General features: G+C 39.7%; 2 protein-coding genes and 1 non-coding gene across 3 annotated transcripts; 1 reads left to right on the top strand and 2 right to left on the bottom strand.

Annotated features, from left to right (window-relative positions):
• Positions 1-1123: 1123 nt before the first annotated feature.
• LOC103848115 lies at positions 1124-2095 on the bottom strand. The gene has a single exon (XM_009125090.2). It carries the CDS (start codon positions 2093-2095, stop codon positions 1124-1126), a length of 972 nt encoding a protein of 323 aa, XP_009123338.2.
• A 607-nt stretch (positions 2096-2702) lies between these two features.
• On the top strand, positions 2703-2809 carry LOC117126296. Its single transcript, XR_004448871.1, has one exon. It is a non-coding gene; the product is annotated as a small nucleolar RNA R71 (small nucleolar RNA).
• Positions 2810-13656: 10847 nt separating this feature from the next.
• LOC103848110 lies at positions 13657-14016 on the bottom strand. The gene has a single exon (XM_009125085.3). The coding sequence runs from the start codon at positions 14014-14016 to the stop codon at positions 13657-13659; it is 360 nt and encodes a 119-aa protein (XP_009123333.1).
• Between the last annotated feature and the right edge of the window lie 219 nt (positions 14017-14235).

Here is a 14235-nt window from a genome sequence, read left to right on the forward strand (position 1 = left end):
TGTTCCGGATAGCGGAGCAACCCGAGTGACTGTTCTGGATGCCTGTTCTAGCGGCAGAGATTTTTAAGAAAACTACAACCTATTTCGGGATTTGCCCTAATCTCTCTATTTTCTCTCCCAGCCGCCTGTGGCTTTGATATATCTTCTTTTTCTGTTTTTCCTTATCCTTCTACGCTACTTTTTACACAAGGAACCAGACTTGAGCTTTGAGATTTTTGTGATTTGATACTTTGTAAAGGGAGAAGGCTCCATCTCTCTCACCATAGAGAAGAACCCCCTGAACCCTTATTCTATTTTATCTACACATGTTTTATTCAGTCTCTGTCTCTGTGTTTTCTCTGTTCAAGGCTCAGTAGCCAACTTGCTTAGTCTAGGGTGTTAGGGTGTTAGATCCGTGAGTTAAACATAGATAAGTGAAACCATTGATTGTCTTCATTCATAACTGTTCTTAATGCTTGTATTAAACTGGCCGCTTAATGTTAGATCCTAGGTTTAACCTGTTCATTAACCGTGTAATAGGTTGCTAGATCTGTTATGAATGAGCATTGCATCCCTAACCAGCGAAAGTAGATGTTAGGGTGTTTTGTGAACATATCGGACTTGATCTCTATTGCTTGCTGTCGCGTCTTGGTCCAAACGAGAGTTTAGGTATCAAGATCGATCAGCATAGGGGGCAGTACCACGACAGTGGGCTGTTCTACTTGAGTGATCCGAGTTCTAGACTGGTCTTTAATCAAACTTGAATAATTGTTTGGCTCACACTTGCTTAACACCCGACCAAACCACCCTAGGCTAGCATTTTAATCATCTGAAAACCTTTAATTAATCTTATTACTTGCTTGTTACGAAACCTTAATCTCAAAACCCCATCATTGTTTTAGCTAAGCAATGATCCCTTAAAGATAAAGTGTAATCGTTGGTCTCTGTGGATTCGATCCTAAAGTTCTACATCGACATACCATTCGATTGTGGTAGTGTGCACATTAGGTTAATTGGTGTGCGTATACACGTAATATCAAACTGCATGACTATGTCCCCCAGATTTAGATCAATCTTCCCTTGTCGCACATCAATGATGGCTCCAACAGTACATAGGAATGGTCTTCCTAAGATGAGAGGATCTTTAGATTCCTCTTCCAGTTCTAGAACTACGAAGTCTGCTGGGACAAGGGAAGTTCCCGACTATTACTTGGAGATCCTCTAGAATACGAACCGGGGACTTGACTGATCTACCCGCGAACACCAAGGACATCTTAGTTGGTTTGAAATGCATGTATCCTAGACGTCGTGCTACAGAGTAGGGCATGAGGTTTACGCTGGATCCAAGATCAACCAAAGAGCATGCGAAAACTGTCTTCCCAATCTGGATAGAGAGGACGAACTTGCCAGGGTCTCCTCGCTTCTTTATCTGCCTGTTCTGAAGTACTGCACTGCACTCCTTGGATACAGTCATGAATTCGCTCTCCTCTGATATTTTTCCTGAGATCAATCCCTTCATAAAGCTGTGCATGGAGGGCATCATCTGGATCGCATCTATCAAGGGGAGTCGGATGGTTAGGTCCTCCAGCATCTTTCTGCACTTCATCTCCTCTCGGTCCTTACGAGTAGCCTTTGCTGGAACAGGGTAAGGGACTTTAGGAGTGTATTCGCGAGGAGGAACAGCCTCTGGGATCGGGCGAACAGCTTCAGCTGGTTGTTCTGGTCCTGGCAAATTGGTTTCAACTGTTGGTTTTGTCTCCTTCTCAGATGCCAGGGTATCGGCTGGTGGTTGTTCCGACTCTTTCTGCTTACCCTTCTCAGCCGCAGTGAACCTCTTCTTTACCGGCTCAGACAGTTTCTTTCCACTTCTCAACTCAACCGCATTGCACTCCTTAGGGTTTTTGTCGGTTTTACCAGGTAGAGTACCTTGCTGCCTCTTGACGCTCTCAGGAGTCTGAGCAATCTGAATGTCCATCTGTCTCATATGGCTCGCGACATTGTCGTACTTGGTGCTCAAATCTCTGAACAGATGGTTCATTCTGGTATTGATCTCGGTAGTAACCTGGTTTAGAGCCTTCCCCTGGAGCTGTTGTTCTTGGAGCAGCTGCTGCAACATAGCCTTTGTCTCATCTTGCGGAACAGCGAGAGGAGCGGAGGTAGATGGTTAAGTATTCTGGTGTTTCTGCATCTGAGGTGGGTTGCTCTGCGGTTGGCTTAGAACATTGGTCTGGGGTTGGTAGTTCTTTTGACACCCAGCATACTGACCTTGGTTACTCTGTGCAGGATCAACTGGTTTGTCTTGCTTAGGCCAGAAAAGCTGTTGGTTGTTCCGCATGTTAGGGTTTGGGTGATAGTTTTTGAGCTGCCATCCTTGCCCATTCACGTAGCTCACCTCTTGCTGATCGTCTCCTGATATTTCAGCCTCAAACGCCAGGTCACCGGCACTCTTCCCAGGAGTTGCTTCTTCCATTATGAACACTTGGCTTTGGTTTCCCTTAAGCAGTTGGTCCACCTTCGCAGCGAGATCATCTATGATGTTCACACTCTTCGAGCGGTCATGCTCCTTGTTCTTGTTCAATGAACTTGAAGCCATGTTCTGAATCAGCTCGAACGCACCAGGTGTGGTTTGAGTCATGAAGTCTCCATTACTCGAAGAGTCAACGGTGTTTCGGAACTAATAGCTCACTCCATCATAGAACACCTCCAATATATAGTCATCGTCAAACCCTTGGTGCGTGCACTCTCTCTGGTACTCCTTGTACCTTTCCCAAGCTTCATGAAAAGGTTCATAAGACTTCTGCTTGAAATTGGAGATTCTGTGTCGTAGAGCCGCGGTTTTGGACTTCGTGTAGAAGTGGCTCAGGAACGCTGATCGAACCTGGTCCCTTGAAGTAAGAGAACCGGCCGGGAGAGATTGGAGCCAGCGAGAAGCTTTCCCTTCAAGAGAGAATGGGAACAGCATGCATTTGACATAATCTGGTGGCACTCCGTTAGAGCGAGAGAAATTGCAGATTCTCTCAAAGGCCTCTATGTGGTCCATTGGGATGTCCGTAGTGAGGCCGCTGAACGTGCTCTTCTGTACCAGACTTATCAGTGCAGGTTTGATCTCATAATCTTGCCGAGTACAAGGAGGATGGTTGATGGGGGAGCGATTAGTAGTGAAGTTCCGCGGAAGGTTTCGCTCCCCAATAAGAGCACCACGCTCTTCTCGCGCGGCGTTCTCAGCTGCTTGTTCCTGAGCAGCTTGTTGCTGATTTTGGATGGTCTGCTGCATCTGCAACATCTGTTGTTGCTGAGTCTGCATTTCTTGTTGAATGAGTGCCAATGCAGCAGTGAGGTCATCCTGATTGCCGTGATCACCCATGTTGGTGTCGGTTGTTCTCGGCTGTTGATGGTTCTGTCTTTCTAATCTTGCGAGTTCGTCGTTGGTTAGTTGATGTAGTGGTCCTTGTGCGTTGCTCCGAGAATGTCTACTGGTCATGCACTTGGATCATCTGTTCCAACAAAGAAATAAAATCAAGTTAGATATCTCAGACTAAATATTAAACCGAAAAATAAAGGTAAAAGCTTAGTCCCCGTCAACGGCGCCAAAACTTGATACACTAAAAATGAATCTTTGCTACTGTCAAGTTAACATTGGTAGTTGTAATATTTGAGATTCAATCCAGAGGAGCAGTTTACTCTTTACTCTTGTAAGTTCAATATTAAGCTTGGAAACAAGTGGGGTTTTAAAATAATGGTGACGCAAGTAGCTAAAATACCTAGAGATTCAAATTGGATTTAAATGAAAGCCGGCTTAAGGTTATTCATCGGGTGTCAATGCGAACCGAACAACTATTCAAGTGCAATGAGGTGCAGTCTAGAACTCGGATCACTCGGCTAGAACAATCCACTATCGTGGACTTGCTCCCTTTGCTGATCGGTCTTGAGTCCTAAGCTCTCAATTGGAACAAGACGCGATAGCAAGCTTTGAGATCTGGTCCGATTAGTTCACTTAATACCCTAATATCTACTCTCGCTGATTAGGGATATGAAGCTCATTCAATATATGTCGATTTATCTCCTAAGCGGTTAGCTAGGTGATTAAACTAGAGATCGAACATTAAGTGATCAATTCAATGCAAGCAGTAAGAGCAATATGAATGAAGAACAATTAAGATCACTTTTTTGTGTTCAGCTCATGCGACTAACACCCTACAACCCTAAGCAAGCTTAGCCGACTACTCAATCATAAAGCAAGATGACACATACATTGTTTCTGAATAATACTGCATATAAAATAAAGTACAAGGACAAGGGTTCAAGATGATCTTCTCGTGAAAATGAGAGATCAAGCCTTCTCCCTTACAAGTTGCTCAATCCAAATCGTTCTAGCTCTCTTCTAAAACTAGCGTGAAAAAAATAGAAATGATAGCATCGGCCTTTTTATATGGAGGCGCCGGTGGCAAAGAGATAAGAGAATGGAATCTAGGGCAAACTTCCAGAATGAGAAGTTTCCTTAATGATGGGGAACAGTCAGACGCTTGTTCTCTTCGGGAACAACCTTCGGGTTGATCTAACTGGCTATTCCGCATCGAATTCTCTAAAGTGACATCTGACTTCATGAAGCTCTCTTCTTTGCTCTTTCACCTGCTCCAAACCTGGAATGATATCAATTAAGCACGAATTAGGACTGAGAATTAACTCAAAGCACACATATAATGGTATTAAACACCATATATCATTTGATTAGAGTTAGGCATCTGATAGTTTATCCCACTGAAAGTGGGATAACTTACTATTGAATTCGAGTTCTAGAATCGTGGTTTATAAACCCTTGCAACCTTTTGATTGCAGTTTTGAATCTCCTGATTGATTTATCTAGATCTAGCGTTTTCTCCATCTGATCTTGCAACTTTTCTTATTTACTGTTGCTTATTGTTTTCTATTTGCTTGCCTAGCTTAATCTAAATACTCAAGTCTATTGTTGAGTTTCGGTGGATACGATCCTCAAAGTACCACTATGACATTCTTGTTTGAGAGAGTTAGTTGAAGTTAATTTGAGAATTTTACCTTGCGAGTGGTCATCTGAAGCCAATATCTCGTTGAAATCGCCCAACACAGACGAAAGAACATTTGCATCACTAAGCATATCTCTCATTGATCGGATTTCTTCCCAAAGTAGAGTCATATCGCTTTGAAAATTAGAAGCGTAGATGCAGGAGACTAGCAGATCGTCCCCAGATTGTAAAGTTATAAGAGTAATGATAAGCTGTGGACTCTTGTATACATTCGTAGCAGTTACAGAAGATGACCACAATAAACAGATTCTTTCTAGACTGTGATAATCATAGTTTGTATCAGAACTCCATCCCGGAAAGGTCTAGCGAATAATATCTTCTCAAATCTCTTCTCTCAGACGAGTTTCAGAACGAATAGCATTATGTTTGCGCATTTTGTTGAAACCACAAGTATTCCACACAAAGAAAAATGCCATTTTTATTACAACCTCCGTGAGGAGGTCTTCTTTGTTATTTTAAGAAGCAAAATATGTCGAGCTTTTTTAGTATCAGCATTCTGTTTTTGATCCTTGTTTCGTCTTTTTTGGTTAACTTTTTGCTTAGTCTTGGAGATAGTCGGTGGAGGCACCAAACTTACCAAACTTGCAATAATTCTACAATTGAATTATTCTTTTTTTTTTCCTTGAAGAGGAATGATTGGATTATTGGATTATTGGCTAACCAAATTCTACAATAAAAATTAAAAATATTAATTTAATTGTTATACATTCATTCATATTATTATTTCATTTATCATACAAAATAAATACAATATACTCTACTAAAAATGAATTATCTTTTAGAAATAACCCTTAATTCATCCTAATATTGTGCCACTTATTAATTAATTATGCACATCATTTATTTTGTTAGATTATTTTCTAACCAACAATTACCAAACTTAGGATTATTTTATAACTGGATTATTCTCTAACCAAAACTTACTGTAAAGTTAAACAAATTTCTTTAAAATGTAACATAAAAATTGAAGTGTTATACATTCATGCATATTATTATTTCATCTAAGATACAAAATATAAATTATCTACTCTACTAAAACTGAAGTACCTTTTAGAAATAACCCCTAATTTATTCTAATAATCACAACTTGCGCCACTGAATTAATAACTATTAAATAATTAATTTTGTTAGATTCTTTTCTTCTGAAACTTACCAAGCTTACTATTATCTTAAAACTAGATTATTCTCAAACCAAATTTTATAATAAAATAAAATAAAAATTATTTGAAATGTGACATACAAAATTTAAGTGATATATATTCATGCATATTATAATTTTATTTCACATACAAAATATAAACTATCATTGTTTTATTAAAACATATAAAGTAATTTTAAAATATGTGTTAAATAATTTGATAATTAATATAATTCACAGAGATGTATAAATTTTAATCATAAAAATACAACAAATTAATTTTAATTTAATAGTTTTCTGAAAACTAAATATAGAAGTGGAAATTATTTGGCATATAAAATTCTTATAGACATATCTACCTATCTTATCTAAAAATTACATTTTATATGACAAAAAATATTTCATTTTAGAAAGATAGATTTATTAATATACGTAAACGTAAAATTGGTGTTTTATTTTATAAATAAATAAATCAGAAATGGAAAATGTAGTTAAAAATTTATTAAGTGAGGAAATTTTTATATACCATATCATTTTGATTGGTTTTACATCCAACCGTAATATGAGCAACCAAAAAATTACAGAAAATTAAAAACCGTGTATCGATCATAAATGTTATATATTACAAATCGAATTAACACATACACAGACGATCATAAATGTTATATATTACAAACCGATCATAAATGTGCAACCATTACATTATTCTGTTGTGAATGATTTCATATGTCTATTCTATTATAACAAACATCCGTTTGGGTCCAGCGCTAGTCCCTTATAGCATTGTAATAAATGTGTTCACACTAAACTGGAAACATATCACGTGTATAATCATTGTAGTAAATGTGTTCACACCAAACTGGACACATGTCACATGTAGAGAGTTTCTCAGCCAAACTCTACATAAATATGTTCACACTATGTACTTTATGGGTTTTTAATATAAAACTCACATGCAAGGTTCTTCTTTATGTTATTTTACTGTTTACGAATAGAACTGGACAAATTATTCATCTGTTTTGATTCGAACCGAAACATCTGGATATCCGTTACTCTACGAAGCAAATCAAATACTAAAATGCAATATCCGTAAAAAAACAGCAAATCACAAATATCAATATTTATAGGAACGAATATCCAATTTGATTCGTTATATGCATATATATATATATATATACATATATTTAAAGAATTATATGTCAGTTATATATTATAGTTTATATAAATTTTACAATATTTTTGTCTTTAAATTATTTCATTTTAAGAATTTTATTTTTCATGCATTATTTTGAAAAAAAATATCATTTAACATTAATTAACACTATCTTTATATGTTTATCAACCATCTTTATATACTTTTACACACACATACATGTGCACATTGACGTGAGCACCTTATAACTAAGTATTTACCACAACTGAAATATCTAATTTTTTTGGAAGCTAAAATATTTTTTTTTTAATGCTTCTTTCACTATCGACCAAAATGTAGTAAAATGATTTGTCTTAATAATTTTCTTTTCTTTTTTAACAATTATCCGTTTAGAAACTATAATATGAAACCATTGGTTCGACATCACGACTATCTAAGATTCATAACATGAAAACAAACAAATAATAGTAATTTTTGATTATCAGAGGAAAAAAAAAACAAAAACATCAAACATTTTAACCGAACAAACCAAATAAATATTGATTTAAAATGATAGTTATACTTTAGGAGATTAAAAACCAAAAAAATAACTTAAAACATAACCGATATCCAGATTAAACAGATAAATGTCTTCTTATTAAAAAATAACGGAAATAATAATCTGATAGAGAGCGGAAGCTATATGATTCAAAGATCAAGGGTTTGATCTTAAAACTGTTAACTTGTGTTCGAAGGTAACTCGAAAACAAGATTGATAGAACGCGATTACTCTTCGCAGTGCCTTTTGCAAAGCTCTTTAAAACCAAAACCTTATAATTCTTATTATCAAAATCGTGTCCCCTAAGTAATGAATACAATCCCTATTTATAATATCTAGAAAATCATAAGCAACATAGTAATGGAAAATCCTTAACCTAATAGTAATTAGAACAAAAGGAAAGAAAGCCCAAATCGAAAAAGGAAACAGAGGTTACTATGACGGTTAGGTTGTAACCGTTGGTTGGGCTGCATCAGGTCCCGCCGGGTTGGAAGGATTCGCCCACGAATCTGCACCGGTATCCTCACCATGATAAGGGGAAATATGCTTGACATTGAAAACATCAGTGGTACGAAGATGAAACAGAAGACGGACTCGGTATGCATTGGGGTTGATGCGTTCAAGAACCTCGACAGGGCCGATCTTGCGAGACTTGAGTTTATTGTATTCCCCCGCGGGAAAACACTCCTTGGTTAAGACCACCCAAACAAGCGCACCTGGTTCGAAAATGAGCTCGCATTGCTTCTTATCCGCATCACGTTTGTAACGAGCCCTGGACGTTGTCAAATGGTCGAGAGCCAGACGATGGATGTTCTGTACATCCTCCACAAAGTCGACAGCCTCACCATGTAATCGCGTCTGATCAGGTAAGGTAGCGAGATCAAGCGGCGCTCGAGGAACAATTCCATACACAACCTGAAAAGGACAATACCCCCAAGCTCCGATTGAGTGCGTGATTATGGGTAAACTCAGCTTGACAAAGCTTACCATCCCAACTCTTAATATTGTCGCCAACCAAACAACGGAGAAGATTGCCAAGAGAACGATTAGTGACTTCTGTTTGACCATCAGTTTGTGGATGATACGCCAAACTCATATCGAGACTAGTACCGAGGAGCTTCCATAAGGATCGCCAGAAATGGCCGAGAAATCTTGTGTCGCGGTCAGAAACTATAGAAAGAGGAAGACCGTGTAGTTTGTAAATCTCTCGAAAGAATAGGACAGCAATGTTCACCGCATCAGACGTCTTCTTACAGGGAACAAAACGAGCCATTTTCGAGAAGCGGTCGACGACAACGAAGATGGAGTCATTCCCTCGTTGAGTGCGCGGTAAACCAAGAACAAAATCCATGCTTATCGAAGTCCAAGGTTGCGTGGGAAGAGGCAAAGGAAGATATAAACTGGCGTTGGATGCTTTGCCTTTGCCTAACTGGCCCACGGTACACCTTTTGACAAAACGCTCCACGTCTCGTCGCATCGAAGGCCAAAAATACGAAGAAGACGCAAGATGTAAAGTACGATCGCGGCCAATATGTCCTTCGTTGTGAAGTTCTTGAATTATCTTCAACCGTAAACTACTCTCTTGAATGCACAAACAAAGACCTTTGAATAAAAAGCCATCGTGAAGAGTAAAATCTTTAGAAACGCCATTAGTTGCTTCCTCAAACACACGACCAAAGAATACGTCCGTCGGATATAGCTCAACCAAAGAAGAAAATCCAGTAACAGATGTTTGCATTGTCGTAAGTACACTGTGACGCCGACTGAGAGCATCTGCTACACGGTTTGTCTTGCCCGACTGGTGGCGAATTGAAAACGTGAACTGTTGTAGGTAGGCGATCCACGACGCATGGCGGGCAGAGACCTTGGCTTGGCTATCCAGATGACGCAAGGCGTCATGGTCTGTGAAAAGAATAAATTCTCGATGCACCAAATAATGACGCCAATGTTTGATAGCCTGGACGATCGCATAGAATTCCACATCGTAAGTACTATAACGTGAGCGAGCACCAGCCAGTTTCTTGCTAAAATAGGCTATAGGTCGACCCCGTTGACTGAGAACAGCTCCAATGCCCAGCTTAGACGCATCACTATGCAACTCAAATGTCTCGTTGAAGTCGGGTAACACGAGAATAGGTGTGGTCGTTAGTTTAGCTTTGATTAGTTCGAAAGCTTTGGTTGCCTTCTTTCATACAAGTAGTTATCGGTGCCATAATGGTACTAAAGTGATCCACGAACCGACGATAAAACGAAGCGAGACCATGGAAACTTCGAACTTCTGAGACGGTTGTTGGAAGTGGCCAAGAACGTACTGCTTCAACTTTGGATTGGTCCATTGCTAATCCTTTACCAGATACGACGTACCCCAAGAATAAGACCTCAGGAACACCGAACTCGCATTTTTGCTTTGCCGCAAAAAGTTGATCACGCCGAAGAACATGCAGGACATCACGGATATGAGTAAGATGTTCTTCCATGGAAGAGCTAAAGATTAGAATGTCGTCAAAGTAGACGACAACAAATTTCCCAATAAACGGCCGTAGTGACTGGTTCATGATTCGCATGAAAGTACTTGGTGTATTAGGCAATCCGAAAGGCATGACGAGCCATTCGAACAATCCTTCACGGGTCTTAAAAGCTGTCTTCCATTCATCTCCTGGTCGGATCTGTATTTGATGATAACCGCTTTTAAGATCAATTTTTGAGAATATTGATGCTGATCCGATTTGGTCCAAAAGATCATCGAGTCGTGGTATCGGAAAACGGTAACGCACAGTGATCTTGTTGATGGCTCTACTATCGACACACATACGCCAAGATCCATCTTTTTTTGGAATGAGAAGGGCGGGAACCGCACAAGGAGATAAACTCTCACGAATGTGACCTTTCGAAGCAACTCCTCCACTTGTCGACGTAGTTCTTCGTGTTTGTCAGGACTCATCCTGTAGTGAGGACGGTTTGATAGAGTTGCCTCTAGAACTAGATCGATATGGTGTTGAATGTCTCTCAATGGTGGTAAAGAACTAGGTAGGTCCTTTGGAAAGACATCTAGAAACTCTGTTAACACCGATGCAATGTCCGGGTGGATTGCGACGGAAGAAAGAGGTGAGGTAGTCGCCGGGACCAGAGCCAATGCCACTCCTTCCGTACCCAGTTCTGACCTGAACGCTTCATACGAGCAGATGAGAGATGGCTTTTTTGGTGTTGATGATGAGGCCGGCGATGGCAAGGTGGGGGTCGGGGAAGGCGGAGGAGAGTCCTTGGATGGGATAAGGAGAATCTTATGAGTGTTCCACGTGAACTGATAAGTGTTCTCGGCACCGTAATGGATAATGTCACGATCGAACTCCCATGGTCTTCCTAACAACAAGTGGCTTATATCCATTGGAGCCACATCACAATATATGCGATCCTTATAATGTGGTCCGATAGAGAATGAAACAATTACTCGTTGAGAGATACGGATGTTTACTTTGTCGTTAAGCCATCCTAGAGTGTAAGGCGCGGGATGTGTTTCACGAACGAGTCCCAACTTGTCGACTGCCTCTTCCGATATAACGTTTTTGCTGCTGCCGGAATCGATCACAAAGCTGCAGACACGGTCGTTGATCGTGCAGGTGGAGCGAAAGATATTTGTTCGAAGCCACTTTTCATCATGACGACGAGGTGCAAGACAAGTTCTGCGGACGACGAGTAAGTGTCCCGTATCGCTGGTGGTGTGATGGATCTTTTCGTCGAGCTGGTCAGTGTCATCTTGAGAGTCATAGACGTCCTGTTCTTCGATTGTCTCATCGATTAGTAACCCTCGGTGTGTCGCATGAGGACACGCTGACTGTCTGTGACCTGTTTCTCCAGAAGCGTAACATTTAATAGCATTGAGACGCGCTGATCGTCGGAGTTGTTGTTCATCATGTACCGGTGGTTTTGTTCCCGGATTTGTGGTGTCGCCCTCCTCCTTTGTTGTTGTTGCCGGTGTGCTGCTACCCGGTTGGTCTTGAGAAAGACCTCGAGTAGAAGATTGAGACCAATTAGATGAACGAGACTGCTGTTCAAACGAAGCGGCGCATCGGTGTGCTTCTCCCACTGTGGTTGGATCGAACTGAGCCATTGAATTTTGTAGTTGTGGTGGTAGGCCTCCAATGAAACGAGAAACAAGCTGAACTTGGCTGTCATTAATCTCGTTACGAGTTAATAACAAAGCAAATTCCTCCGCGTACTCATCTACACTACGATTTCCTTGCCGCAAATTTTGAAGCTTCGTATACATTGTTCTCTCGTAATTGTGCGGTAGAAACGTTTGACGCAGGTGCTTTGTTAACTTATCCCATGATTGAATTGGTGTCTTGCCCATACGTGATCTCGTCAGCTTCAGTTGTTTCCACCAAGTTGCCGCATGGCCTCGGAAACGTATTGCTACTAGAGGTACACGACGGTCGACTGGTACCTGCTTAAACTCCATGATTTCTTCTACCGATACCAACCAATCGATAAGTTCGTCTCCGCGGAGACCTCCGTGAAACTCTGGGATATCAACCCGAAAGCTCTTTTCCCAGCAGTCATCATAGTTGTGTCTTTGATGGAGGTCCTCAAAATACACCCTTCGATGGAGGTCAGCTTCATCTTCTGCGGGAATATTATGGCGTTGGTGTGGGTGTTGTTGTTGTTGTTGTTGGTGTTGTGATGGCGCGCGAGGATGGTGCTGTTGCGGTGGTACCGATAACTACTTGTATTGAAAACGCGAATTCTTCCCGAAACGTTCTTGCTCTGATACTAACTGATAGAGAGCGGAAGCTATATGATTCAAAGATCAAGGGTTTGATCTTAAAACTGTTAACTTGTGTTCGAAGGTAACTCGAAAACAAGATTGATAGAACGCGATTACTCTTCGCAGTGCCTTTTGCAAAGCTCTTTAAAACCAAAACCTTATAATTCTTATTATCAAAATCGTGTCCCCTAAGTAATGAATACAATCCCTATTTATAATATCTAGAAAATCATAAGCAACATAGTAATGGAAAATCCTTAACCTAATAGTAATTAGAACAAAAGGAAAGAAAGCCCAAATCAAAAAAGGAAACAGAGGTTACTATGACGGTTAGGTTGTAACCGTTGGTTGGGCTGCATCATAATCTCATTCCGTGCAAGGCGCGGGTTATTACCTAGTAGTAGTATTATAGTTGAAACATGTATATGTATCACATAGGAGGATACAGCCAAAGGAGAAAAGGTACCAACAGTAATATTTGCAACAAAGGTTAAGAAAAGTCAAAATACAATCCACTCCATGTTTTCTATGAAACAAAGCTGGAAAAAATCTATGGAATCTATCAAACTAATTACCAAAAGGTGTCAAATTTTTTCTATTGAATCCATGACTGTTAGTCTGTTACAATGCATTTTCTTTCCAAAAATTAGCTGAAGCAGCAATAAAAAACATGGAGAGAGAAACGGTGATCACACTACCTTGAAGCTCAATTTGAACGTCCAAAAACATGGACGAGGATCCATTTCTTCATTATTGATCACGGAAGAACCACCAGATTCGTATGTTATATATGTGTATATATATAATAGCAAAAATTCATAAGAAATGTTGTTTTATTATCTTTGCCGAATATGATGAATGCACTTGTTTATTATTCACTAAATCCTATATACTCTCTTTTACATATCAACAAACACGATAGAAACGAAATAGAAAAGAAATAAAAAAATCCTCAGAAATCTTGTTTGGTTCTGGACAGCCTCAACGCTGTTCTTAGTACAACGTTAAAGAAAATTTTTCAGTCTAATCGGAAATAGAAGTCCAAATGAATTCAAATGCCTCAAACTCCAACATATCATTACTAAACCTTTTCACTGGCAACCTCAGTTCACTACTCCCTTCAAACATGTCATTTCCATCATCTATGAACGGAAAAGGAGATCCCGGTAGACTCCAATCAAGGGAGGTGGAGATCATGCTATCTTTCATCCAGGGAAACTCAAACACTCCGAAACTCTCCTGCCCGGATTTCTCAGTTCTTTCGCATATCTTCTTTTCCTCAGGATTTAAGTTAATACTATTGTTGATCACATGTCTCTTCTTGTTTTTCTTCATATGCTCATCTATTTTTTTTCGCTTATTGTTTTTAGACGAGCCCTCCATCGATGTGAAGCTTTGAGATGATGAGATCCGGAGTAAATTGAAATAAATATATACGGGAGTCACGCCTTTTTACCCGTATTCATCTGTCATTTAGCATTTTAAAAGCAAACCAACCAAATCCTTTTGTGTTAATTTCGTGTATTCCGTCTTTTACGTTCTCCATTCTCCCTCCCCCATCCACACAAGAAATTGACAAACGTTTTTGAGATATCAAAGGAT

This window comes from Brassica rapa, chromosome A06 (assembly GCF_000309985.2).
Source record: "Brassica rapa cultivar Chiifu-401-42 chromosome A06, CAAS_Brap_v3.01, whole genome shotgun sequence".
Classification (NCBI taxonomy): Eukaryota; Viridiplantae; Streptophyta; class Magnoliopsida; order Brassicales; family Brassicaceae; genus Brassica; species Brassica rapa.

Bases quoted from the DNA above. Each gene is read 5' to 3' on its own strand.
- LOC103848115 (XM_009125090.2), bottom strand. From the start codon at position 2,095: ATGTTGCAGCAGCTGCTCCAAGAACAACAGCTCCAGGGGAAGGCTCTA.
- LOC103848110 (XM_009125085.3), bottom strand. From the start codon at position 14,016: ATGGAGGGCTCGTCTAAAAACAATAAGCGAAAAAAAATAGATGAGCAT.